The 14471-nt window shown below is 31.5% G+C and overlaps 1 protein-coding gene across 1 annotated transcript in view; it reads left to right on the forward strand.

Moving 5' to 3' along the window:
• LOC106467321 (serine-protein kinase ATM-like) overlaps positions 1 to 14471 on the forward strand; it is a 158523-nt gene that overhangs the window by 54135 nt on the left and 89917 nt on the right. The window contains exons 19-25 of the mRNA XM_022395484.1: positions 452 to 540; positions 1080 to 1241; positions 4308 to 4383; positions 7373 to 7606; positions 12920 to 13090; positions 13294 to 13454; positions 14108 to 14345. Of these exons, the coding sequence (XP_022251192.1) occupies positions 452 to 540; positions 1080 to 1241; positions 4308 to 4383; positions 7373 to 7606; positions 12920 to 13090; positions 13294 to 13454; positions 14108 to 14345 (1131 nt within the window). The remainder of the gene's footprint in view (positions 1 to 451; positions 541 to 1079; positions 1242 to 4307; positions 4384 to 7372; positions 7607 to 12919; positions 13091 to 13293; positions 13455 to 14107; positions 14346 to 14471) is intronic.

Here is a 14471-nt window from a genome sequence, read left to right on the forward strand (position 1 = left end):
GGTTTACTGTTATTTACGTTTTAGTTCAAAACCTACAAAATCTTCATAGCTTTCTCTGTAATTTATTTTTTTATTATTTAGGGAGCTTTATAAATAGTTATGTTTTTAAAAGAAAAAAAACTACTATTGTTATAGATAACACATTCAATTGAACTAAATTGCATGTCTGTTTAAATATATTTACACATGGCTTGTGTATATCGTATGTATATACATATATATATTATTCATACCTTCGGTGTATAGGATGTAAGAAGATTTTGACATCAAATTTTGGGGTAAAAAAGTGTGTCTTATACACCGAAAAATACGGTAATTTACATTTATCAATATATCTGCTGCTTATGGTATACAGCTGTCTATTTGGTGTTTGATGCATAGCTAGTAAAGGGATTTGCTGAGTAATGATGCTTCCATTAATTATTTGTGCTGTTTTTTATTTTTCTTGTAGGCACTGTTGATTTCTAAAGAACTTGGAAACCTTAAAGGAACTTTAAAATTAAAGACACACCAACTGTCTGGTATTCTTGATAGTTTAAGGTATGTGTTTCATGTTAGATTATACAAATTGCTTGTTTTTATAATATATCTTAAATGTTGATGTATTTTTAAGTATTAATAAATGCTTTTATATGGTAATATGTATTATAATTTTATTGTTAATTGGCAATCAGTCATTTCTGGTTTCTGTTTCTCTGTATTTTATGGCTTTTGTGGAGCAAGAATAAACAGGAACACACACACACTTGCATAATATAATTCATTGAATTAATTACAACTTACAACTCCAGAAATATACCAGAAATAACTTGTTTTCCAAGACAATACTTAACTATTTTTGTAAGCAGAATAGATTGGATGATGAAAGCTATTTTACTTTTAAAGAAAAGATGTTATAATGGATAAATAAGTTGTTCTGAAGGAAACAGCAATATTTATAGAAGTAACTGTTCAAAATTCAGGACTTTGTTATTATTACCAACACCATTTTTTTGAAGAACAATATTAGGGCCATAAATTTGTCTAAATTCTTTATAAATCCTGTTTCACGTCATACTGAACTTGAATTGTAAATCTAGGCATATACTGAGAGAACAGCACAAAGACTCTGAAGTATGTGTAGCATGCTTAGATTTGCTATCTGCCCTTTTCTCACATCTGGTAGCAGAACCTGATTCTGAGATAGAAACTGAGATGAGAACAAATAGAGACCATGCTCTTCATCTTTTGAATGCTTTCTGGTAAGAATTACAGATATGTTTAGTTCTTGTTTTGTTTTTCAAATGAAATGATCTGTTATACTATTTCTCTGTTTATTTTAGCTTTAAATTTTAAAATGAATGAAAATGTATTAATTACATTATTTATATTAATAAATGATTCTTTCCATGTTGTTAACTGTTGGATGATTTATATCTTATCTGTGAATGTTGGTATTAAGAGGATGCTTATGTTATTTTCAATCTCCTTTATTATCAGGAATTTTCCATAAAGAACATGTTATACAGCTGTGACTGCATTTGAAAACTTAGCATTCAAACTATTAAAATACAGGTGCTTGACTGTACTCTTACTTTGCACAGATATTTTTAAAATAGAAATTGGCACTAACTACTTAAAATAAAAAGTATGTAGATATTGAAATTAAAGTTTACCTTTTAACCAATTGGCTGTGGCTGTTCTAAGTGCACATGGAATATTTGTAAGCTATACAACATACCCTCTAGGACGAATAAGCAGTCAATTTGTTAACTGTTCAAATTTTCTTTGAAGAGACTTTAATAGTGTCTGTTGAAATAACAAGTATTAACCCTAGAATTATGGATGAGCCCCATCCCCAGCTTTTAAACCTTTTTGTAAATTATTTATGTACCAAATTGCTTGTGGATCCATGACTTTATTGGCTACACATCTAGTAATTTATGAGTCACATACGTAAAAAACAACAACATCAATATTGCAGTTAATCCCACTGATTTATTTTGTGGTTTTCTGTGAGTTTTACTTAGAAAATGGGTAACTTCACCCAGTTTGTTTGGTCAGCTCCCTTTATGGAATGATTTAATAGGCACAAATATTATTCAGTATTCAAATATTCAAATTATTCAGTATCTAGACCTCATTGGTAGTAAAAGATATATAAAGAAGTTTGTAATTTGAAGATTAAATGTGTTATGGCACATATAATATAATGTTATTCACTTCTACCCAAAAGTCTTAGAATTTCTTTTTCCAAAAAAGAACCCATGAAATTCCTAAACTGATATATAACTGTCTTATAGTCTAAAATTCTGTATTGTCTGATTTCTTGGATTTTTTTCATTATTTTCTAAAATGTCGATGTAAATCAAATTTGTTTCATGTTTTGTTTTAATTGCTTTTTTAGAGTTTAATTAAAAACGTTTTTGAAACACTTTTTAATTTTTGTGTAAGCATAGCTTTTGTCTGTTCCATTTTACTTTGCCTAATGTCAATAGAAAATTAACTGAAATTTTCTTACATCTTCACTGATTTTGTTCAAATTTTCAGCATTTGAATTCAGTAGTTTTCAAATGTTTGACAGCTAAAGGAGTTGTCTGTGGTCAATAAATTACGAATGACAAAGGTTTGTTTAGGATTTGTTAAAAAGCATATGTTTTGTGAAACTTAAGTACCAATTAAATGCAAAGCTGACCAACCATTTGATATAAAATATATATTACATTGCAGAGTACAATTAAAGGATAGCATTAATTTATAATATTTTAGTATTTTACAAGGCAAGTACCACTGTTATAAAATACTGCCAATGAACCTCTCAGTTCATTTACATTAAGATTTGGCATCTGTTGATTTCCTCATGTGATCCAATATGTAAATGATAGGTCATTCAGCTTTCTCATAAATTAATGTTTAGTGGAATATGATTTACATGTTTTAGAGTTCATCACATTACACTTGATTGTGGAGCATGATCACTAGAGCTGGGCATTTAGTAAAATTTTCTAATTGATTAATTGTAGGGTTCATTAATGAATTACTTTCAACTAATTGATTATTCTCAGGAGATGGCTATAAAACAACTAATAACCCTATAAATTTGGTTTCGATACTCATGGTGGACAGACTACAGATAGCTTTTTGCTTGAAAACAAACAAACATAATGGCAATATTTAAGTTATTTGGATAGTTGGAATAGCCAAAAATAGTAATAATCCAAAACTAATTACAGTTCATTGATTATTTTTGGGGGTCATGAAACTAATTGATTAAGCAGAACAAACTTGAATTAATTGAAAATAATGAAAAATCATAATATAAATATTTCAGTTTCTTGACTAGTTGGAATAATCATAAACACTGATTTTGATTAGTTGATTATTTTCATGACATTAATCATTTTAATCATAATTTCAATTTCTGTATAATTGAAATAATTGTAAACAATAATAATCAGAAACACTAGTTTATTATTTTGGTGACACTCACAATTCAATTAATTGAGGGGTAGAAAACATGTGGTAAATTTGACATACTACAGTAGTCTCTTACAAGAATCCAAGAGTTGATTAGTTTTTACAAGTTTTATTATTAATATCTTTTTCATAAAGTATAAGAAGTAGTCTTGTGATAACTTGCTGTCTCTGTGGGAATAATTTTATTGATTCAAAACTTAAATCCTTTATAGCTGAACACTACCTTAATTAATGAAGTAACAAAAGGACATGAACTAACTGCTTGTTACTTATTTATCTTTTAAATTAAAGTATACTAATTGTGCATACCCACAAATTTTAAAACTCATTATAGTTCTAACAGTCTCAAATCCATACTTGACCCTAAAAGCCAGAAATATACCAGAAATAACTTGTTTTCCAAGACAATACTTAATTACTTTTGTAAGCAGAATAAATTGGATGATGAAAGCTATTTTACTTTTAAAGAAAATATGTTATAATGGACAAATAAGTTGACCTGAGGGAAATGGCAATATTTATAGAAGTAACTGTTCAAAATGCAGGACTTTGTTATTAATTACCAACACCATGTTATTATTATAATTAATTCAGGAAAATATATGGATATTTGCACCTATGTTATTACTTCATATATCTACTGATATTTCAGAAAACTTTCTTTTTGCCATTTTAGTGATTTTATTTTGGATGTGTATTATGTTTCATAAACATTTTTGTAAAATGCAGATATTACGAGCAATGTTAATCTCCATAAGATATTTTACAGAACACTGTTTTCAGTCAGAACATGTTTGTTTATTAATATTGATTATAAAAAAGATCTTTAATATTTTTAATTTTCATACTAGGAAAATGCACAAGGAGGGAAAATGCACGAAAAATGTAATGTACGGCTTAGCGAAAACAACTGTCTCAGCAGTAAAGGTAACCTTGGTTACAGATATCTACAAATTTTTTCATAAAACGTTTTCAAATGTGATTAATTACATTGAAATGAACTATTTTTATACAGTAAAGATATAAAGTTGTATGTTAGCTCAACTTTTTTTAAATACTGCTTGTGATGAGTTAGTTGGTGTTATACTTACGATCTTAATAGATGTTAAAGTATGCTTGATTTAACTTTTATTGAGTTGACAGACCAGTTTAAAAAGATGTTATAATGGATAAATAAATTGTCCTGAGGGAAACAGCAATATTTATAGAAGTAACTGTAGATATTTGTAATTAATGTGATTTTAGACTATTAATTTCATGTTAAGAAACTTTAGGACTTTTGGCTCTTGTACTGCAGCCTTTAATGGACAAGATGTTAATGTTGGAAATGCTTGTTATTTGTTTTGTATTACTTTAATAATTATTTTATTTCTAACCACTATTGTGGATGTCACTGTTGTTAGACTATACTTTGAGCTTCTTTCAACAACTGTGTCACATGAAGTATTTGTTGTTGATCAAGAAATGCTAACCCATTGCAGATTTTTTTTTTTATTTTGCTATAACTTTATGACAATTCTCATTGGCTGAAATGAGACTGTTTGGCACTACTTCTACTGAATTGATGACTCTGTTGATGACCAGCTCAAGAAAAATGTGGTAGAAAACAGTAAGAGAACCATCATAGAGTGTTTAATGTGCAAATACAAGCATCTGCAATATGCTTCAAATGCAGCCGTTGTGGTTGTTTATGGGATGGATTATTCCCTGCAGTAAAAATAACTCAAGAGCATAGTGGGAAGCAGCCAGTGAATCCTCTTGTAATTCAGAAATGTACATGAGAATTAAATCAAATTCCAGCTACATTGTGGAGGAATTCACTCTTGCCCACCACACAGTAAAATGTATGACCAAAAGTATATAGATTGATTCAAGAATGCTTGAAGAACTTTGATCTACATATCCTGATCAATTTGATATACAATTTGACACTGAGATTCATCAGTGTATCACAGCCCCGATAGCAGTGTACAAAAAACATGGTACCTTTGCCATACTTCTTTTAATGGAATACAGCAACCGTACAGAGACACATTGATTTCCATTGTGTCTGAATCAAACTACACTATTACACTTAAAAATGCAGTCTGCAGGTTCAAGGTGTGGTATAAAGACGATTTTAGCAATGATGATTTCCCAAGTGATGATCAACTGAAGTCATTAGTTTTGTTTATTGCAGTCACAATGAAAGAAGAAGGGTCAGACAGCTACCAATGTATTACTATGCCTATGTGCTTTACTATGCACATCCACTTTGAGACAAAGCACCATAAGTTTTGAAATATTTACTAAATATTTGTAAAAAAAGGTTGTGAGAGTTTCATGGTTCAAGATACATCTTAGTACATGGTTTTTAATAGTTTCCACATTGGAAAAGTTTTGGTAACCAACAAAAAGATCTCCCTTGGCTCATACAACACCTGTTAAACACACAATATACTTTTTACGTAAAACTAAAATTTTTGCCTGTTGAAAGCTCCATCAAGAGAGCCAAAAACTTACAGAAATAAAAGAAAATTATGTTTATGTAGAAATGTCCTAGTTTTTATAATGTCATATTTATATTTCCCAAATTTATATATTTAGTTACCAGGTAACACAGTATTTTATTTTCTACAATCTAGGTACACAATGCATTTGTATTATGTATATTATAAACTTCTGACAAAAGTTTTAGCTGTACATATGTCTATTACTTATAACCAATGCTTGAAGTGGGGAAAAAGATGAAACTGGATGGTTTGTGAAATTCTTGAATTTGAAAAATAAAAGAAAAGAGAATCTGTTTTTTTTTAATAATTTTAGACTAAGACAACATGTATGAGCTTGAAATACCACTCTCACTTTTATAGCTTATCTACTAAATTTATAATAATTGTATAATCACACATTTTTTTACCATAGTGACAGGACAAAAAAGTATATTCAATATGTAGGTGGCTGTTTCCCAATCAAGGCTTAAAAATTTGAAGTGGAAGAGCAACCAAGTTGATGAACATGAGACTTAATGGCATGTTTAGACTGTTTATGGAAAATGGGAATGGAAAAAAACATGTATGGCTCTTTGCATTGAAATTTGTTTCATTGTTGCTTCATATCTCATCTTGCTGCTCATACTGGTGTGACAAAGAGAAGAAAGAGATGTTAAGATATTTGGCATAGTACTAGGCATCTGTAAAAGTACTGGGACAGTTTCAACTGTACTAAAAGGTAGTGGGATGGTTTTGGGGCCCTCTTGAAAAGTAGTGGGATGGGATCACACCTCATCCTCCCCTACTTCAAGCACTGTTTATAACTAATTCTCAATCCCTATATGGTTCCTTAACCCTAATGAATGACAGTTTTATAAGCTGTGAAATGGGAGAAAGACATATTTTTATAATTTTAGTGATGAAGTATGCAGAATTATAATTCACATATAATGATAAAAAATATCATTTCTACTATTATATTTTGATGCCATTCAAATTCCATTTTTATTACAGAGGCTATTTTTTGTCTTTTTTTTTTCATTTGTTTTTTACAATTGGTCTGAGGATTTAGAATTGTGAAAATTTGCATCAGATGTGTGATATTGCATTTATTATACTATTGTTAAGAAGACTAGGGGTATGGTTTGTTTATATGAGTTGACTTGGAAGTGTTAATTTTAATTCTGGGCAAGGCTGAGGAGGCAGTTAGACTTGATGTTTTCATTTTTCATCATAATATGATTTGGATAAATAGATGTCGTCTAATACAGTTATATATACAGTATATACATTATATTGACAAATATTGTTTAAAGAGTGCATTTCTCATAAGTCATTGAACTTATAAGCAAAATGTGACCATTTATCAGAATGCTGGGTAGAATATGATGTGTTATAATTAATATGTGTACTTCATAATAAAGTCACTAAAAACTCTATTATAGCTGGATCCAACAGGAAAGTGGTTTGGACAAAAACAAAATGATGGATCTATTTGTCCAGCACAAGATTTGGCTGCCTTTCTTTGTAGTCCTCACCATGCTGTGCGCATGTTTGCTGCAGAAAATATTGGTAATCTATTTCAAAGTATTTCAACTGGTGTACCTTTGTCAGCTGTGAAACAACAGGATGCTTTTGAAATAGTATATACAACAGCAGTATCATCTCTTCAAGTTCAAGTACGTTTCATAAAATCTTCCTTGGTGATGAAAAAACATAGTTTATACCGTTGTTTTCCTTTGAAAAGCTCTTTTTCCATGTTTGTTTTATTTGTAAAAGATGTAGTGTTAAGAGCAAGATTGTTTGTAGATATAAGAATACTTTGTGTAACGACACAAATCACAGAATTTAATATACCACCTAAAATAAACACTGAAGACTAATCACATAGTTGTTCTTAGAGCTACATCTTCCTTTATTAATCAAGTTTTTATGATAAGAGTGATTGGGCATTTTCATTCAACACCACAATTACCATTGCAACGATCTTCTGTAAAGAATAGTGAGGTCAGCTTTAGACCACACATCTTGTCAAACTTTCCACAAATTCTCTGCTATTGGTGGACATTTGCTTGTACATTAAAAAAATTATTTTTGGACAGCTTTCACATAAAATCAGCTGTTGATTTCAGGTAGTTTCTGAAAACTTGCAAACATTTTGGCTTGTAAATTCTTATCAGTTTCAAATCCTTGTTTATAATGTTTGGTTGCCATGACAACCATTGTTGCCATTGTTTTGTAAATAAAGTTCCACTTTGTGGATAAGGGCGATTCTCTAGATTAACTTGAGGTATGTTTTTGGGAGCCTATTACTGTCCTGTATGTGCTGTGTGAGTGTTTTTATTTTATGGAGAACACTGAAATGGTCAACATTTTTACTATATAACTACCTTTCCTTGGAAAGGATTGTGACATATTCCTGCAGCTATAAGTTAGTCAGTGATGACAATGTACTGTCAAATGTTTAGATATTTGCCTGAACCAAATACATAGGTTTTATTCATGGTGAGTTTGTGTGACATGTCACTGCATTAGAATATGCAAGTGATTCTTATAATGTGTGTGTCTTATCATTTGAATAGCTTTATAACAACATGTTGAAATTCTATGATATTTGTATCACTTAACTGTTTAACTTTGTATAATTTTTTTGGGCAACCCTTCATCTTTCATAAGAAATTAGTGAGTGTTTTTCAGTGCAGTGTAGCTTATAGATTTATATTTACAATTTTCAACACAGTGATAATTTTTGTTGTTGTTGTTGCAAGAAATAATTTGGTAAATTTTTTTATCAAAAATATCTTCATTTAGGCTCATAATCTATATGAGATATTTTAATAATTTAAATGAACCTTTATGAAAATATGAAATACTTAACACCAACTGTTTTTAATAAATTTAAAACTAGATGTTTCTGTAAAGAAGGAGAAAGAAGTTGTTATAATACTAAAATCTATCAGTAATATCTGTTATTATTGATATTGAGAGGTACTGTGAAATTTACATATAAAATATATTTACAATTCATTATGGAAGTAATAGGAATTCCAAGGTGATACCTCACCTCTTCACACAGAATAGCTTGATCCCTTGCTTATTTACCTATGAGATTTGCATGCCACGAGTCTTGAACTAACTCTCACTTAAAAATCCTGTGTTTAACATGAACTGCATCAGTGCATGATGACATCACTATGCGATGATAGTGCTTCACCAACAGAAAGATGGACACAACCTCCTTGCGCAGTAACTCCCCTTAAGCACTTGCACTCGAAATAACTTCATTCGTTCCTTCATTTCCTTTTCCAGCATTATCCTGAATAGATGTGTTACATTTTAACTTTGGTCTTCAATTACGTGAGATTTGCTGTTCTTAATGAAACTTTAATTTCAATCAGTTTTAATAGATTTTTTCTTTTCTTCTACATACCCATTATGAATTCTCAAGTGATGGTAACTTCTACTTTGTTTGTCCTGCAGTAGTGATGATGATATGAAAATGAGACTTGTGTCTACAATGGTGACTGGGATCTTTATGTCTGTGGAGGACATGACAGTTATTGCTCAGTGAATGGTGGGCTCCCTCATACACACTGGGCCTCCTCCTTCTAGCTATTCAGTTGACATTTTTTTCTCCTCAGTTCAAACATGACCAGGATGATAATGATTTTGACCAGCTGTTCCCCCACTAGGGTTTACTCTATGTATTGCTTTGCCTGTGGACGAAAATCCTCAACCTTCTAATCTCTTTCTTGATATGATTTCATTGGTACGTACTTTCACTTTTGTTCTGGCTTACAGCCATTCATCTTTTCTATTCCTTGATTCCAGATCTCTCTAATGACTAGTTTTCCCACCTTTGTATTTTTCTTATCACTCTCCTATGTTACCTCTTGTTCCTTCACCTTATTTCTGAGGCACTTCATCATGCTCCAGATGGGTTTAGTGGAGAAGTTTGTGCTTTCATTTTTACCATTTCAAATATATCCCTCCTTACTTGGTTTCTCTGCAGTGGTAGTTTTTGGCTTGAGATGGTCGTTTAACTAATGTCTGCCTACCTCACTGTTATCTCTCTGATCATCATCAGGCTCCTTTTCTTTCACCAGAGGCCTTTGGGGGTATTCCTGTCACTGTGGAGGCCTGGGCTGAAGCAGCCCAGCTTAAATCCTTTTTGTCTTCCTCTTTTACAACCACGCCCGTCTGTTCCACTTCATAGGCCTACTCAATCCACATCAGAAAGTTGCTTAGTGAATCTGGTTAAATTTAGTCATCATAGGATGCGTATATTTTAAGAAATATAAGTTACCTGTATAATCACCATGTATTTAAAAAGAGCCCCAGAAAACAGGACTACGTTAACTCATTGACTGCGGCTTCTCTCAATATTAAGTGTATCCCCAGTGTGACACTTTTCAATAAAAAAAAAAAGTCTATTAAATTTTTGCCTTACCATTCGAAAGAGTTATTTTTTCTGAAATCAATAATACATATAACAATATAATAAAACTTTACTTACATGTGGTGAGTTTCCCAAATGAATAAATGCTCAGGCTACAATTCTGCCAGCTGTATGATGTATTCCTCATTATGCTTTAATTTATACACCTTTCAATCTGCAATTATGTTATGAATTTCAAATTTCCAGTGATATATGTTCCATAATTGATATACATGTATACATATTTAAACACTATTTAGTACATATTTTCAGTAGTCTCTTTGCATTTGCTACCCCTGGAAACATGGGTGTATGTACAGAGGAACATCACAATCTTTACACATGTTGTATGTTCTTTGAATTTTTTTTCCCTTGAGTAGTGTGGGAGCAAACTTGACATCTGCATCATGCTCTTGGCTCCCTTTCTGTGGTTGGGATAGGTTCAAGAAAGTGTCTTTGCATCAAACGTGATTGCCACATATCTATGTGATGACTTAATGACACACTGGCCCTATAGTATCTAGCAATCAGTTGGTGAATAATTGCCGTATTGAAATCATGCAATTTTGGTTTCTTACAAGTCTTCACTAGGTACATATTGAAAGCATTTAGCACTGACATGTTGAGCATCTGAAAAAAATGTTTGATGTACCACCTTGTACCTGACATGAATGTCTTTATCACTGAAACAGAGATGCCAACTTCTACATCATGATCTATTTCAGTGTCTTTTCCTGTATAGGTTATAAAATCATGCATATAGTTACTTTCTATATCTCAAAATACAAAGATTTTCACTCCAAACTGATGGTGTTTTGATGGAATGTACTGTTTGAAGCCTAGTCTCCCTTTCCACAACATGAGACTCTTGTCAGTGCTTAGATCTCGAAATAGCATGAATTTTTCTTTGACTTTTCTATGAAGATGGTCAAGCACAGGTTTCGCTTTCTGAAGCTTGTTGCCATCAGTAAGCTGTATGTTGTCAGTAAAATGTAGGAGGTGTAATACGTTTTCTAATAAATCTCAGTTCAAATACTTCATCGGTGTTCCAGTATTCACATATCACATGCTTCCTATCATGGGTCATTATCATAGTAATACACACAAACCTGTACGGTTGACCTATGGTGGTGTCCATGAATTTTCTCAGCCTACTGCTTGAAGAAGATTCTGGCCATGTTGACTTCGAGGAACCATAATAACGATTTGTCTTGGTCACAGTCACATCTAGTAAATCATCACAAAACAAGCACACATCACAGAACAAGTACTTGTTAGATCTAAGTTTTTTTGATCAAAAATAAATTGTGTTGGTATGAAACAAGTGGCAGTCCATGTCCACATATCAGGTGATGAAGCAGCCGTATGCCTCTGCCACCTACGTTTTTCTTCTCTAGGCCCAGCTTCATCATCACTGCTGCTTGATGGAGCATGTTGTTCCTGCACACCTTCAGCAAACCTACAACTACTAGATTCACCATCACTATCCTCTAAGCTAGTGTTTCTCAACCTTTTTTTGCTTGTGGTTCCCTTTAGAGTTTGATTTATCTATGTGGCCCCACCCTTCGTAGATGCTGTTACTTAGGAAAAAATGTACTTTATTTCCACACTGTTGATTTATAATATATTTATAGTATTATAATATTATTTTTACAATATTGTATTGTTTTTAAATATTTTGTTTGTAACATACTGTTTACTTATACAAGTATAAAATATTCTGTTAATCATTGAGATTTTATTCAGTGTGATCCTTGGGCCTGATGAACACTGGAAAGTTTTTGAATGTCCGGTTGCAGTGTGTTCAGTGATAAGCAAAGATCACCTCTCTTCACGACATGAAGGCAGTTACATATTTTTGATAGCAAATAAGTCACCCGACTAAAATCAGATTCAACCAGATAAGATGTGGGAAAAGAGATAAAATACAACTTTACCTTCTCCCAGAGTTGTGGAACTTATTAGCTATTTCAGTACTTATCCAGAAGTAATGTTTGTCACGTTTGAATCTAGCTTGGGCTGTTGAAAAATTAACTTCAGGCAGTGAAGTTTTGGTGGCACACTCAGAATTTTCTATGGGCCCCCTAATTTTCCATCATTCATGTGTGGCTCCTTAGAAATATGGTGTGCCCCCTCCTTGGGGGGCCATATGGCCCACATTAAGAATCACTGCTCCAAGCTGTCAGAGACAGGGGCATCCAGCAAATCCAGTAATTGGGATCAGAGGAGTGAAAAAATATGGGCAAAGGATATAGAAACATTGTCTGAGTTGGCAGTAATTGTTTTCTAACTAATTCCCCCCTCCCCACTACTTACTGCTTGCTGAATTTTTGAAAACTGTACACCTTATATGGATTAATATTAAATGTACTTGCTATAGACTATTGTTGGTCAAAATATTGAACAACTTGTTAAAGTGTTCTTTTATTCTCATATTTTGTCAATTAAATTATTACTGCAGTTTTTCTTTACTGTAGAATGAAGTAGATTAAAAAAGAGAAGCTTGATGTTAAAAATGAAATCTCTTCTCCAACCTTTGTTGATTTAATTTTAGGGAAACTTGCAGCATGAGGAACTGAGTGATGAAGGGGCCAATAGAACGAGCAGTTTGTTAATGTCCATTTCCCAGATAACACTCACCAGTTTATACTGTGAAAAGCAAGCAATTTTTGCTCTTTGCCAAATCATTTTAGAGAAGAACATATCAGTTATTTTAGTGAAAAAGGTATGTTTAATAAAACTTTTCCATTTAACAGAAATCTGTAATACATAGCTAATTATTTTCATATTTGAAGGTGTTATTGTAAAAATAAATAACAGAACTATAAATATTGCTCTGAAATGCCCACTTGAATAACAGAAAAAGTATTCTTGATCATGCTTTAGTTTTAATATGTGTATTTGTATAATGATATGTCTTCTTGAAAGGTTTTGACCCAGATCAGCAGGCTGTTAGGATATCCAACTACTACAAGTCTTCTGGAAGCTCACGTTGGTTTTTTGGTACATGAGTGGTTGCAGCAACACTACAGTTTATCACAGTTTCCATTCTCTTTACTTGATTGTCAGTCTGAGAAGGATTTTTACAAGTATGTGAGAAAAGCTTACATTGGATTACAAATAAGATATGTATTTTTAAGTACTTTATTCACTGTTAAATAACGTCTTTTGGTCTTTTGATATTTTAGTATCTAAATTTATTACATATTTGAGTTTTAAATATGAAATGCATATTTTTTAAGACTACTATGAGGAGGAAGAACATATGTTTAGAAAAATTCATATCTAATTTAATAAATATAAAGCTTAACATGCCTAACTTGATGACATAAAAGCAAGAATTGTTGGGAGGGTATTAGTGCAATTTTTCTTGAGTTTCATAACAAAGACCTCTAACATTTTAATTTATTACGTGCATATATTTGCTTTTTATAATTATGGTTTTGTGTGTCTGTTGTATTTGGTTTAAAACGTTTTAAGGAAGATGTAGAAAAAGATAATAAATCGTTTTTGTTTAGTTTATTTTGATAAAACTTCTGTTAATTTATAAATAACCACGCTAGTGTTTCTTAAAAATAAACTTACACAGACACACACACACACATATAAATATATATATATATATAAGAGCTGTTTTATTTTTTAACAACATGCTAGTAACATTTACCATAATGTTTTGTTAGTTTGATTAAGGAGTAATTCATAATTAAAAATGTTTTTTTTTCATTAAATATATTTTCAGAGCTTACTATTGGATTTTGTTACCTTTACTGTTTAATAACCAGGACCTCACTGCAGTACAAACCGTTGGAGAAAAAGTAAGCCAGAATTGGACAGAGTTGCTCAAAAAATGCTTGTCCCAGATTTTGGCATATATATTCCCATGGTTTGGAATCAGTGAACGGGATCCAACTGCAAAAGAAAAACAACAACAAGCAGTTCGGGGTCATCGACTCCTTGAAGACACACTTACTAAAAAGGTAGATAGTACTAAGTTTTTATTTTGAGATTTTTATATTGCTTTAACTGAAATTTATTTTTTGTAAACTTTATAAAAAAACAGAAAGGAATGTATAAATGTGTATATATATATATATATATATATA

This window comes from Limulus polyphemus, unplaced genomic scaffold (genome assembly GCF_000517525.1).
Source record: "Limulus polyphemus unplaced genomic scaffold, Limulus_polyphemus-2.1.2 Scaffold2567, whole genome shotgun sequence".
Lineage (NCBI taxonomy): Eukaryota > Metazoa > Arthropoda > Merostomata > Xiphosura > Limulidae > Limulus > Limulus polyphemus.